The following is a 15,132-nucleotide window of genomic DNA, read 5'->3' on the forward strand; positions in this document are numbered from 1 at the left end:
AAAATCCTGGAAATATGTAGATCTGTCAGCATCTGTACAAGAGAAAACACTTCATGCTTTGCCATCTGTTACAGATGCTGATGAGTTTACTGTGTATTTCCGACATTTTCTGCTTTAATTTCAGGTTCCACCAATTTCAGTTTTTTCTTATTTTTCTCATGTGTTATGAGATTAATGCCCCGAGAATGGTTTATTTTATCTTCACATCAATGGAGATTGATAAATTTTACAAGTTTGATTAATTGAACACTTTATCGTACTTTTCTTCATTGTCCCTTGTAATAAATTATCCTCAGTACTCATTATGCAAGAGCAGGATCACCCAAGAAAACTCATTTATATATTAAAATTTCAAATCAGCTATCGAAGTGATATTGGCATCAAGTTCCTGAACAGACTTTCAGCACTTTCCCCATAGGAGCAGCAATTCTCCATTTGAATCTTGTGGAGGAAAGGATGGATTCCATTTTAATTCTATTTCAAAACTCACATGAAATAATGATAACCTTCACGAGGTGTTATGCTTGACCTGAGAAAATGGGAAGCTTTAGTCTGCATCTCTAACTGACTCAAGAGTGCTCAAAGCCTACAACAGCTCAAATACAATATTATTCTGCTTCCTGATACCATCATTTTTGATTGGTTTAAAAAACAATTTCATACACAGAAAACCACAAAGTCCACTAGCGTTTTACATTACATTTATTAATATACAGCCACTGTAAGAAATATACTTGATATCAAACATTTGATAACATGGATTTAAATCTGTTCAGTACACACATTAGTTTATTAGTGTAGTGCACATAAACAGCATTTATGTGCAAAATTGATACATTAAACATTTCTTCAGACTTGTCTGTACAAAACCACATACTCTTTAAAAAAAAGTTTCAGAAAAAAGTCCTATTTACATCTAGAACGATAAGCAGAAGATAAACTAGTTCCTATGCACGAGTGAAAAGACCACAAAAGACCTTTCAAGATATTGTATAATACTGTTTGAGCAAAAAGGGACACCTTTTGATACTGACTGAAGATTCAGTTAAGTGCTTGGTTACTAAACTAACACAGAAAGGATGATTCTGTCCTACTTCCCTTGCTGGATACTACTTGATGCATTATCCATTACAGACTAGTCTTCTGCTGCCTAATTCCCACGATTTCTAGATTACAGAGATATCCAGGGAATGACATTTCATTTGCAAGAAAATATTTATTCAGTAACATAACCATTAGCCAAGGTTTGGTTGATAAAGCACAAGCGGTTCATGTCAAGCGGATCCTGCTGCTGTTAATATTTTGATATCAATGGCAGTTATTTATTTTTAAAAAATGGATAATTTTTCTTGTACACAAGAGGCAATTGTAACACAACTCACTGCATTCTCTGAGCTAGCAAATCAGCACTCATAGGCCTTTGGCTCAATCTCAAGCTAAGTTCAGGTCATCGTAGTAAATGGCAACCTTAACAGAGTCTCCAAAGACTTGTCTGTAAGCTACAATTTTTATTTTTCCTAATGTATTACATTCAACAGACTGTCTTAGGGACCATACCCAAGATTTTCCAACATGTACTTTAGAGGAGAGGCTGGGTGAAGGGGGAAGGGGGGTGGGTGGTGGTGGAAGCAACAACGGTCAATGCTCAGGTGTCAGAACTCTACATTAAAAAGAAACCCCTCCTAAGCTGGCTTTGAAATCAAAACAATCTATAAACACAGCAAAAGTAACAAGATAACCTCATCACTTGCACTTTTCAGAGTGTAACTAGACATTGATAGCAATGCGCTTGTAAAAGGCATTACTTTTGAAGCCATGTGACATGCAGCACTTGATGCTCAAAATAACTGCAATGGAATGCTCTCTAATGTTGGAAATTAATTCGAACCAACCCAATGGAATCAATGGGACATGCATTCAAAACAGAAATCTTTAAGCCTCTGAGCAGAAAGTAGGGGTCTATGACAAGAGAGTGGTTTCTGGTGGATCTTTTCTCCTGCCATAGGTACTCAGCTACTACTCCTCAGCATGGTGGGTTTAACCATATGGGGTTGTGTAAGGGGAGGCATACTGCTGGTGGGTTGAGGAGGTCATTGAATAAAGACAAGCTTGGGTTGGAGTAGACTTTCTCCAGCAGCTTTTTCAATTATGCTCCTGATGTGTGGCAGTGGGGTGAGCAATGTTGCTGAGGACTGGGAGCCAGGGGGTGTGCAATTTGGGCAGTATTCCTGTGATGATGCATATTGTTGAGTTGCACATCGATAAGTTTGGCATGTTGGTGTGGGCATGTTGGTACCTTACTGGTGCGCATTATTCTGCAGTTGACTACATGATGGCAAGAGCAGATGCCCTTAAGAGTCTTGGCCTGTGATCCCCATGAGGTACCGGCCAATTTACTGCAGAGGCTGTGGCAGATTTTAATTTTTTCTAGAGTCTTGATGAGGTTTATATGTGAGGATTCTGTCAAGAGTGATGCCTAGACAAATAGGGTGAGTGAGGATTGTGCTTCAGTCTCTGGCCATCCAGGGTGATATTCTATTCCCTCTTAGTGCTGGCATTATGAAGGTGAAACGTGCTAGAGACCATTTTACTGGTATAATAGCAAAATACTGCAGATGCTGGAAATTTTTTTAATAATACTTGTTGTAGGAACCATGTCTTGCAGTAGTCAACCAGCTTTGCAATATCATTATTTAATGCATTTTCTGGCTCAGGGAAAGTCCGAGGCTATATGCCATGGTAGATGTCATCCACAAAGATAAACTTCCGGGACTGGGTTGGGGATAGGTCATTCATCTGTTTCCTCCAGGCACGGGTCATCACCCAAATGTATCCTGAAGTGTCTGCCCCTAAGTAGCAGTTCAATGGCATCAGTAACCCAGGGAGAACTCTTGATATTTCGACCAATAGGCCAAGGTTCCAGACTGTATCATACTGTTGCAGTGAGGTCAAGGATAACTGCCAGTTTTGAGATTCCTTCGAAAGCCATTTTCAATTAAAGTGGTTAATGAGAGGAACTGATAACATTAGCTTCTTCCTTGTTGAAAGCCTCCTTGGCCTGCATTCAGTATTCTCCACTTCTGGCTTGATCCACTGTAGGATTAGGTACTCAACTATCTTGAAACATAACAAGGATATTGGCCAGTGGTTTGATGGTAATTTTGGTTCTCTGTCTGGTTTTGGGAATTTAGAATGTGCCAGGATTTTAATGCCAGCTCAGTGTAAATGCTTGCTGAGTTGCTCAGAGTGGCATAGGACTCTCCAAACTTCCTGACTTGAACAAGTGAAGTCCAAGTTCTTCTCTGTCTCTTCCCATTTGGCCTGACGAGCACAGTCCAGGGATTCAGTCAGATGGTCCGCCATGTCTGGGTCACTGGAAGACCTGTTTTTGGAGCAGGGAGGAAGACCCCTCTTCTAGGCAAGGTATATACACAGGGCAGTATCCCCTTCGAATGGTTCTGGTGGCTGCTTCGTATATGGCTTGTTTTCCTTAGATCAGAGAAGGCTGGGGGTGGGGGGGGAGCTGATAGAGGTATGCAAAATTATGAGGGGCATAGATAAGGAAGATAGGAAGAAACTTTTCCCCTTAGCGGAGGTGTCAATAACCAGGAGGCAGAGATTTAAGATAAGAGGCACGAGGTTTAGAAGGGATTTGAGCAAATATGTTTTCATCCAGAGGGTGGTTGGAATCTGGAACACAAAGCATGTGGGCATGGTACAGGCATGAACCCTTACAACATTTAAGAAGTATTTAGATGAGCATTTGAAATGCCTTAGTATACAGGACTATGGGCCAAGTGCTGGAAAATGGGATTGGAATAGATAGATGCTTGCTGGCTGAAGGGCCTGTTTCTGTGCTGTATAACTCTTATGACTGCAGAAGCTACAGTGTGGGTATTTCAGGATGCTTCATTATAACACCTTGTTCCAATATCTTGCTGTATTCTTCCCGATTAGCTTTTCTCAGGTTCCATCGCTTCTACTTTGAGATGGTGATGATCCATAGTTCAAGTCCAATGTGGATCAGAGATGGTCTGTGCTGGCTGTGTGGAAAACTGGACAGGATTTGGCATGATGCAGGAAGAGGATTACTGTGTACTGAGCTGACCATACACAAATCAGGAGAATGGTCACAGTTCCATCTGGCAGAGAGGAAAGTTCCAGGCTGTTTGGGATCATGGATGAGAGCAAGGTCACATTGTGAGGTCCAGTTTGTAAGTTTCCTATGCTGATGGACCATTTAAGTGCAAATTTTATAAAGTCTATTTCACACCCACTACCTAATACATCACACAACAATGCACAATAACAAAAGCAAATCTGGCATCCACTCATAAACAACAGCTTCAATTGAAAGGACACCAAACTTAATAGCAAGTAACTTTCTATCTAACATAGCGCCTGCCTTCTTCCCATTCCCTGACCACTGAATTCCACTGAATCATCATTGTACTTCACTGCATTACCAGGCTGTGAGTGATATGTGCAGTCAACCAGACCTGCAGGTTACCAGGTGACTAAGTATTTTGGGGAAGGAGAAGTAAGTTTACAGAAATTGGTTGGTTGTTAGGCCAATGCAGTTCTGCCCATTTAGTCACATACTGGTATATTTTCTATTTATGTTACATCACATCAAAAAGGAAAGAAAATGCAAGGTCACTTTTAGGCTATTGGTTTGTAAATAATTCTGCTTACTTAAGGGCTGGAAAGCGTTACAATGCTAAACTCATTAAGCCCAAGCTAAATAACACTGCCTAGATAGCTGCTGCCCATTTCAATGGATTGCACCTATCTTAGTGAATAGTTAGCTGTCATTTAGCTGCAGATCAGTTTGGATCTTTGGTTTGAACTGTCACTGTCAAAAATGGAGATGTCACTGGGAAAAAAAGTATCACTGGCCTCTTCTGCCAGTTCCAACAAGGTTGGTAACATATCTGTATCATCTGTCCCCTTCACATCCTCCTTTGAGAGGGGCAGACTGTTGCAATCTCTCCTTTCAACTTCACCTAAAAAGAGAAAGCAAAAGGGAAAAAAATTATTCACAGACAGAAAGTTGGGTAATCTCTTATTAACCGTTTATACGTAACATATTTATACAGTCAACTCCTGAGAAACAAACTGATGCCAGTGGGCCCAAGCACTTCCCAATGTTCCAGCCCAAACCAAGCTGGACTCTTCTCATTTACTCTGACTGTTTATTAGAATTGCAGAATTCTAAAGTCTTTTCTTTAAGTTTATTCAAATGGTTAGTCAGAGATTTACTCCAAAATAAACAAGAGCAGCTGACCTTGTTCAGTCTGTAATCCTGTGAGATCTTGTTCCTCTTGTGGAATTCTGCATTTTTGTCCATTTGCCTTCTGCAAAAATAGATTCAGTAACTGAGTTACAAACCCATAATCTTTTGTACTGATGATACAAGGCATGGAGCAAATAATCAATTCTGATCAACAGCAAGCTCAATGCTGTGAGAAAAAAGTTCTTCCCACAGATCCTGGAGGCACTGACTTGCTTAATGTCAGCCCTCCTGTAAGTGGCTTACAGTCAAATGTGATACTAGGTAGTGAATGCTGAGAGGCAGACGGTTAATTCTGTTTCCACCTGACATACCCTTAACTCCCCCAGTAGGATAACAATCAGGTATTAAGGCCAATATTTCCACCCCTAACCCAGGACTACCTAGGCCAATTGCAGCAGTTTTCCAGCTCAGGAAAAAAAAATGTACTTACCAGAAGTTTCCGAGTCCAGAGGTACCTACTGGCACTTCCAATCTGGAATTACCAATTTCAAACAGCATACTTTTACGAAGTTCAGCACCCGATATTAGATTTCACTCAAATGGTCCTCAATGGTAATTCCATGAGTAGGCAGATTGCAATAGGAAGGAGGATGGAGAATAAAATTTCTCAGTAAAGGGCAAGGGGTGTCAAGTTGAGTAATCCCAAAAATGGACACAGGGATTGCAAGGTTCAATTAGCCCCCCGCCCCATATCGTACCCTTAGAATGCACGGCAGACAGAATGCCAATTTAATGCTGCCTATGCATTTCCATGATGGTTGAGTACAGCCAGCACTCCCTGCGCATCAGTAGAGAGCCCTGTATTGTGTTTGCCCAACATTACTTAAAGCCTGCCTGCACCACTTAAAGGGGAGGTGCATTGTGGCTGCTGGTGGTACCAAGATAATTCTGAGCATTGTGCTATGGAAGATTTAACCATGACTGACCATGACAAAGAGTAGCTCCAAAGTTTTGAGCACTGCATTGGAGATGTTGGTGAAAAGGAGAGATGTCCTGTATCCACAGGGGAGCTGGAGGCCCTCCAGACCACGTGCTCAGAAGGCAGTGGGAAGAGGAAATGGTGAAGGTCAATGCCAGCAGTGCAGCTTCAAGGACCTGAATGCAGTGCAGGAAGAAGTTTGGTCTTCTGTCTGAGCGTATCCCTGTTTGGACGGAATTCCACATTGGCCTTAAGCCCCGAACCCTCCCTCGGGAGCCGGTGCCCCGCAACCTGAGTCGCCTCATGGAAATGCCCCCATGTCCTTTGGTACGGCGCGGATGGGTTTCCTGTACGGGCTGCCGCTGCACACCCTTCACTTCCTTGCCTGTCGCCCAGAGACGCCCTGGCGTGCTTTGTTGTCGTCCGGCGGCGGAGGTCCCCATTGGGGGGCCCTCTACGGAAGTGTCCTCCCACTTTCCATCGGGACCTGGGGTGGAGGGTGTCCCCTACAACCGCAGAATGTGTCGGTTCACGGACTCCCAAGATACCTGCCCTTTTTGTGGTCTTGTGGAGTCCATGGACCACGTTTACGTAGGGTGTTGTAGGCTGCACTCCCTTTTCAGTTATTTGAAAAACCTTTTATTTCTGTTTTGTTTGCACTTCAGCCCCACGCTCCTGATCTACGGGCACCTGATTCAGAGGGGGGCCGGGAGGGAGGAGGACCTCCTCATGAACCTGCGCCTGGGCCTGGCCAAGTTGGCTATTAACAGGTCCAAGCAGCGGACGATCAAGGGGGTCATCCGACCCGACTGTCTGCCCCTCTTCCACAGCTACGTTCGCTGCCGGGTGTCCCTGGAGAGGGAGCATTTTCCCAATGTCCCTGCTCATTAACCATCAACATAGGGTAACAATCTGCTTCCTCTCATCACTCTGCAACCAGTTGGCAGAAATGCTAGCTGCTTAAAATATCATTTGCCATTAGTTAAGTACCTTGCTGGTGTCCAGTCCTACTTCAGGATATGATGTTACTAATCCTCCAGTTGATGGGTTGAAGAGCTAGGAAAAAAGAAGTAATTTTGTAAAAGATGTATCTGATTTATTAAAGACATAGTCAGCTCTCACTAATGCCTCCTGAACTCGTCTCAAACATGAATGATCTCATTACTCACATGCTATGTACAAGTGAATTTGTGACAATCTTGTGCATGTGGCAGGCTATCCAGAATGCTTCTACTTGTTTAGTCCAGATCAGGTTATTTGAGATGCTGTTACATATGGGCACTAAATGGCAAAATATTTTTGCCAAGACCTCTGAAAGTTATGATTTTGTCACGAGGTGAAAAAAAGTGCAATAACAGTTTTTTTCCTAGATTCTGCAAATTCTCAGTTATGAAAGTTGCTTTACACAACAAATTGGAAGGTTTGCTAAAGTTTGCATGTGGCCTGAATGGAAAAAACATGAGTCAAAAAGAAGTACTCATTTTTCAAAATACTCAGCAATTAACATTCATCCCAGCCCCACCAAGATTTTCCTTTCAACTTGTTGAATGATCACAGAATTGTTAAATTATCAAAAACTGATGACATTTTGACTCTGAGGTGGTACCATTATAAAGAGAATGAATTAGAACCAAATTAGATGTAGAACCAATAAAGATCTTTTGGCTTAGCATGTCTATGTCTGTGCTCTCATGAAAGGTTATCAACCTGAACCACTAACGCAGTTTCTCTTTCCACAAATGGATCCAGACCTTGCGTGCTTCAAACATTTTCTGTTTTAATTCCTGTGATTTACTAATTCTTTGCAAATTACCTCACGTTCCTCCACAGAAAATATTGCCCCTCGATTATCATTCCAATAGCATATCTATTGAAAGAGAATCATTCCTGAAATATTTGGTGCAACAAGCGATTGATCACTGGCTTTTCTGTCTGCTAATTTCTCTTTCTTTTCTTATCACTCTCCTGAAGGTGCTGAGTCTTGGTGTGGCACTGGTCCACAGGCACCATCAAGTAATTAGCGCAAGAGGCCATCTTCAGGAATACGCCCTATTTGTGCCAGCAGCATGATCTACCATGGAGATCATCACAGCAGAGCCTGACCTGGTCGTAAACAAGTTTCCAATATCCACTTTCCAGCAAAGGTTGAATGGATAGCAATCAGCAACATAAATCCTGGCTGAATGTTTTCCTTCTCTAACATAGTTACAGATGTCAACCACACTGCCCAACAGCTGACTCCACTTAGATCAACTAACTGATCAGACAGTAATCATACTTGGAATGTTCTGGATAATACAGCATCTAAACCAATTGAGCTATCAGAGGAGCCTTATTCAGAACACTTAGTCTTCCTCTGTAAAATTTATCAATAACATAATTCTATCCCAAACACCCCTCTTCAACGGGAGGATTCATGAAGCATCCTCACAGGATGCTTAATACTCATGCCAGTTTTTTGGCAAATAGAGGAGAATGCATCCTCCACATAATTAGCAGGATTGATACAAATTTAGATATTATTTCATCTTTAGAAACAAAAATTAACATTTTGACTCACATCTTTGAGTAAATCCAAATTAGTGTTTAATCGGGTGTTGCTAAATGAGGAATGTATTTGAGCCAAGCTGTTGTCAATCATATCCAAATGGTCAATTATTTCACTCCTATGGAGAAAAGGAGAATAAAACAGATCTATATTATCTATTCAATGTGACTTGTGCTATTAATCAACTTTTTCTGGACTTTAGAAAATGAGATCAGCAAGTTACTGCATTAAGGCAAAAAAAATTTTCAAACATAAAATGTACATCATCCCTGGCCCCAGAATCACAGTAATGCCATCAACCAGTGCAACGCCAATTTTGTGGATCATTCGGTAGTGCACTGCTAATTTTGTGGATTGATCAATACTACACTGCCAATGTGAGACATTATTTTGCTGTGCATACTATGAACTGTATATGCACTGCAAAAAATCTGCCCAAGCTGGCAACTTCACTCAGTAGAACCACAAATATGGCTGGGATGGAAACAGAAAATATTACATTGGGAGTGGAAAGTGCCTTATGAAATGTTACAACAAAGTACAAGGTGTTTTACCTTTTACCTGGGGTGGAATGGATATAATGGCTTCTCTTCCCAATCTTGCTCTACCTCTGCATGTTCGCCAAGAATCTATTCTCGACTCCCTTCTATTTCTCATCTACATGCTACCCCTCAGAGATTTCAGAAATCCCATCAGGTTCCACATATACGCCACTGACACTCATCTCTAACTCACCATCACCTCCTTGGCCCATTCAACAATCTCTAATCTGTCACACTACTTGTCAGGCATCTATTATTGGATGAGCAGAAATTTCCTCCAACTAAATAACGGGAGGGCTAAACCATTCTATTTGGACCCCTTCACAAACCCCGTTCCCAGTCAACCGTTTCCATGCTCAATAACCATCTTAAGTTGCAAATGATCTTTCTCAGGTTAAGTGTTGAGAATGTCCCAACGTTGAGTTTTCAACCACAGATCTGCACCAAGACTACCTACTTCCACTTCCATAATATCACTGGGCTCCAACCTTCACTTAACTCATCTGCTGCTGAAACTCTCATCCATCCCTTTGTTACCTCTAAACTTAACCGCGCCAAAGTACTTCTGGCCGGCCTCCCATCTTCCATTGTACATAAAGTTGTGCTCATTCAAAACTCTGCTGTCAGTAACATAATTCACTTCCAATTTCTTTCAACAAATCACTCCTTTGCTTGCTGACCTTCACTGTCTCCCTATCTGACAACAACTCAATTTTAAAACTTTCATACTTGTTTTCAAATCCCTCCCTGACCTCCTCCCATCCCCTGTGTAGCCACCTCTATCCCTACGGGCCTTGCAATCTCTACATTCCTCCAATTCTCTCCTCCCACACATCCCTGATTTTAATTACCCTACCATTGGTGGCCAAGCTTTTAGCTGTCTTGGCCCTAACTTCCGGAATTCCTTCCCTAAACCTCTCTGCATCTCCACCTCACTTTCCTCCTTTGAGATACTCCTAAAAACCTCCCTCTTTGATCAGCAAGTTTCTGGGTCTTCTTTCCTCCTTCTATGGCTCAGTGTCAAAAATGTCAAAGATGCTTTTACTGATGTTGTCTTTGGGACGTTTTACTACATTAAATGCACTATACAAATAATAGCTGTTGTTGTTGTAGGCCTTCATGCTGACAATGGGTGGAAAAATTAGAAATAAAAACAAATAATTTATCTTGGGTAAACAGCATGTACCACTACTATAAAAAATATTTGATGGAACAGATAGCTTCAATTGATGACTTGTCTTGAAGCCCTTAGAAGCTGTGATGTAAGAAAATTCATCTATCTTCATGCCCGCTATTCAACCTTCTGTCAACTTCCACAAAAATTCCACCCCTCGAATCTTGTAGTACCTGATCTTTGTTCGGGTATAGTTTTCTTTTTAATGCTTTCATGGGATCTGGACATTACCCATCCCTGATAGGTCATTTCAGAGGGCAGTTAAGAGTCAACCACATTGCTGTGGGTCTAGAGTGCCATGCAGGCCAGACCAGGTAAGGAGAGCAGATTTCCTTCCCTAAAGGACATTTTGATGTGACAATTGATGATAGTTTCATAGTCACTATCACTATCTTTATATTCCAGATTTACTGATGGAATTCAAATTCCACCAGCTACCATGGCGGGATTTGAACCCATGTCCCAGAGCATTAGCCGGGGTCTCTAAATTACTAGTCCAGCGACTATGCCACCGTCTCCCCAAAGGGAAAAGGTCAGATCAGCCCAGAAGCCCACTCCTTCCAAGGCTATGTACAATCACAAAAAGGGGAAAAAATAATCCTTAATTTTGTGGATTAACTTTTGAGTAGAATCTCACTGGTCAGAAGTTTCTTCTGCAGCCATTTGACAGTTTTCATCCAGGAGATCGTCATACAGATTGTGTGATGCGAACGGTGAAGATGCTGTGCTCGAAGTGGCAACTAGGTTATCTGTATCTGTACTAAACAGTGTTTCTGCAGTACTCAGTTTTCCAGTCACAAAGCTGTAGAGGGTGAAATAGACAAGTTTGAATCAAAACATACAATCCTTGCAGTCAATGCTATGAATGGAATTAATTTATGATACCATAGATGAGAAATGTCACTTATAAAGCAATATTTAAAGACTGCAATGGAATAGAGATTAAGAGATCCGATATAATTGTTCCAAAATTGAGAGGTTTTGACAAGTTTAATGAAAAAAATATAATGGAATTATTTACATTGATCAAAGGAAGACAGTAACTAGAGGGCATAGATTTAAAGTCACCATATGAACTGCCATGCTTCAAGGTTTATGTCCATTTTGCTACAAAAGATATCTAGATATGATTTATATCAAAATGTTATTATTAAGTTAAATTTAGCTCAAGGGCATAAAATGCCCACAGCAGCAAGAGGCTTTGGGGCAAAAGGGATGGAAGAGTTCCACTGAGATGGGCAGATTTGTGGAGCTGTGTCAGAGACATCAAGAGTCATTAACTCATTCGAGACAAGAAATTGAGTATTGATACTGACTGATGTGATATCTTTCCTGTAAAACCACCCAGGCTCATTACATTAGGATAGCAGGATAGTCTAATTGTTGCAGACACAGGAGATGGTTTTTGGGGAGCCCCGTCCAGATGGTGGTTGCCAGTTTAACTGGCAGCTTTGCTGGCCAACCCTCAAAAAGGGTGAGCTGACAGAAGGCAAGAGGTCAAGCTGCTAACCTGCTATCATGAGGTAACAAGAGAACAATTGAACAAATGGCCAGAGAGCAGTTCTAGAAGGTCTATCTGCCTGAGAGAGCTGTCCAAAAAGGTTGGTGACTGCTACAGGAATGAGGTCATCTGCCCAACAACAAAAACTCTAAAGAGCTAATCTTTAAACATTAAACATTTGGCAGGTAATGTTCAATCAGGCAGAGACTATTACCTGTGCTCGTCGCCAGACTGATCTGGACTCCCAATCAGGTGGGTGATTTCAGAGATGATAATGCCGCCTGGATAAACACTGCTTTTCTCACAGGTTTCACATTTCTTGGTGCAATGAGATAAAATAACGGGCATTAATTCTCTGCATTTCCCAGGATCTCTCACTGTTAACTCATTGTTATTCAGCCAGCACATGCTCAACCTAGATCCCATAAATCTATAACACTAAAATTCAAGCTGGCTCAACCACTAGAAAATTGCAGAAATTGTAAAATTGCCCCAAATTTGCTAAGAAACTGCAACCTATTTTAAAAGTATGTATCAATACTCTTCAGTGCTAAATTTGATTATTAATCCACCTTACCCTCCTAGTTCTTGAAGCCATGTTGCTGCTCTATCTCCTATCCCCCTAATTATATTGGCACTTTTCTGCCTCCCAAGTTCACCTCTCCTCCTACTCCCCAGTCCACAGAACTAGTCCTCCCCATCTCTGGTTTTAGGGAAAGCAGAGAAAGAAAACTAAAATCAAAAGTTGCTGCACACCATGGGCAGAAATTTTTGATCCTGTGAAACTACTGAGATTAGAAATTTTCAATTTACTCCTAGAGTCGCAGCACTAGGTAGGAGCAGAGAGCAATGTGCGATGAGAGTTTAAGATGAGCAGGATGTAATTTCTGCAGGGAAGCTGTTTCTGCAGATTCAAAGGTTTAATACTGCAGAGACGGCCAATGGTACTAGCCATAAGGGTGGCTAGCAGGGGAACAAAATGTCACATAGGATGACTTCAGTGTAAAGATAGCCTCGTGGGGAAATAGAGCCGGAGCTTTACTTTGTATATAAAATAAGTTATATCTCACCTGAGTGTGCCTGATGCAGCCACTGGGTGGAGGAGCTTGAAAAACATTTCAGTATCTATTACAGGCATCCTTCACATTGAATATACACAAAAAAACAGCCTCCCTCAAAAAAGTTATACAATGGTAAAGCTTCCAAGTCAGACTTGACTCTCATTTATTCCTTCCAAGAATGCTATTGGTTGTAGTACCAATTAATTCTCAGTTCCATTGGGAAAACTAACTTCAACTGAAACTGGGATAAATAACTTTACACTAATGAACTAAGGAGGCTGTAGGCCAAGTAACTGTTACAATGTCAGTTGATCAAGAGAGATTGCTAAAGTCTCATTTTATTAACATTGTTAATTCTCTTTTACCTCCAAATATCATATCTTGCATGCTCTTCCTCCTCTTTGCATCATGGTTTTTAAATCACATTGTCTCCTATACCTAGCCCATTCTTTACCAGGAGCTCAAAATTGCTGGAATTCTTCAACTCCATCAGCTTATCCCACATTTTCAGGATTTTAAAACCAAACTTATCACCTAATTACTACTTATTGATTTACCCAAAATTCATGCCTACATCTTTGAGATTGCTTCTGTCTTGCACTAGGGCTCCTGGCCCTTCACCTGGTTTCTCAGTAAACAGACAACTTTCTGACTTACCGGAATACCATGTACAGCTGTGCCATCCTGACTGCTGTCCATTGTGATGGGCCGACTATACTTGGAGTAGGAATGAGGCATACCAGAAGTACCAATCATCAGAGGCCTAGAAGAATGATTTGCAGCATTTTACTAAAAGCAAAATAAAGCACTTTATAAAATGTGCATGATCGAATGGTTTTGGTTGTGTTGGATAATCAATGGCAAGACCTGATATTCAGCTACTTGAATATTCAGGCACAAATCTCAAGGCAGTCTGAAAATGGGCACGAAGACAACAATACCCGATTAACCCACAACTGTTGTTTCCAGTGCAGGCTGCATGCAAACTTCATGCTGCTTGTTCATTTAAATGACGTGCGCGAACAGCCAGGGCTAAGCTTCACACACGAGCAAGAATCTCAAAAATTTTGAGTTGAGCATCACCTAAAGTCAACTTGCAGATCGTAAAAAGTGTAAAAAGTATTATAGCTGGAGTCGGTGCTGAAGCTGGTTGCAGAAGACAGCGCGAGCTCGAAAAATTATAGCACAATATGACAGTGTGGTCCAAGGTTTTGCTACACTGCAAAGAGGCCTTGGTTGAAGAGGTGCACAGGAAGAGAGATGTCATCTATCCATAGAAGGCCAAGTGATCCTTCAGACAAGTTCTCAGAAGACAGAGGAAAAAGGTAGCTCTGGCGGTGAATCCTAGGAGTGCAGCCCAAAGGGCCTGGAAGCAGTGCTGCAAAAGGTTCAATGACCTCACACTGGTAGTCAAGATCATTAATACATCTTCAAATGTCATATCCCACCGACTGCCACTAGCCTCACATAATGCTCAATGCACCATGCCCTCCATCACACATCTACCAATAATTTCCATCACAACTTACATCTAACCTTCATTTACCTCACATCCCGCTCACACACTTTGTACTGCATATGTCTAACACCCACATCTCACAGCTTGCACACACTGCCAGCCATTAATCCATGACAGCCACATCACTCAAACATATTGCACCACAATCATTAACACGCTCCCTTCTCTCTTGTAGGACAAGGTAGCACATAACTGCAGGCCGCAGCAACCAACCAGCATGGGCTGGCAAGGCTGCATATCCTCACCCCAATGGAGGAGATAATGTTTGCTGTCATTGGAGCAGAATCACAGAATTGTTACAATGTAGGAGGCCATTCAGCCCATTGTGTCTGCACCAGCTCTCTGAGCATTTTAGCTTAGTGCCAATCTCCTGCCTTTTCCCCGTAACCCTGCACATTATTTAAATAGAAACAATCATTCAATGCCCTCTTAAATGCTTCAACTGAACTGGCCTCCACCACACTTCAGGCAGTGCATTCCAAAACCTAACTACTCGCTGTGAGAAAAGAGTTTTTCTCACCTCGCATTTGCTTCTTTTACAAAACATTTTAAAACCGTGGCCTCTGGTTCTT

At 41.6% G+C, this 15,132-nt stretch overlaps 1 protein-coding gene across 2 annotated transcripts in view; it reads right to left on the reverse strand.

Moving 5' to 3' along the window:
• Window positions 1–684: 684 nt before the first annotated feature.
• LOC121282144 (heat shock factor protein 1-like) overlaps window positions 685–15,132 on the reverse strand; it is a 69,888-nt gene continuing 55,440 nt past the window's right edge. Inside the window, exons 7-13 of one of the 2 annotated variants that reach the window (XM_041195653.1) lie at window positions 13,699–13,804; window positions 12,195–12,298; window positions 11,117–11,281; window positions 8,776–8,881; window positions 7,206–7,271; window positions 5,288–5,357; window positions 685–5,006 (exon numbers count right to left, since the gene is read on the reverse strand). In XM_041195653.1, the coding sequence (XP_041051587.1) occupies window positions 4,816–5,006; window positions 5,288–5,357; window positions 7,206–7,271; window positions 8,776–8,881; window positions 11,117–11,281; window positions 12,195–12,298; window positions 13,699–13,804 (808 nt within the window). In that variant the 3' untranslated portion in view covers window positions 685–4,815. The remainder of the gene's footprint in view (window positions 5,007–5,287; window positions 5,358–7,205; window positions 7,272–8,775; window positions 8,882–11,116; window positions 11,282–12,194; window positions 12,299–13,698; window positions 13,805–15,132) is intronic. The other variant, XM_041195654.1, reaches the window with a different exon arrangement.

This window comes from Carcharodon carcharias, chromosome 9 (assembly GCF_017639515.1).
Source record: "Carcharodon carcharias isolate sCarCar2 chromosome 9, sCarCar2.pri, whole genome shotgun sequence".
Taxonomy (NCBI): domain Eukaryota; kingdom Metazoa; phylum Chordata; class Chondrichthyes; order Lamniformes; family Lamnidae; genus Carcharodon; species Carcharodon carcharias.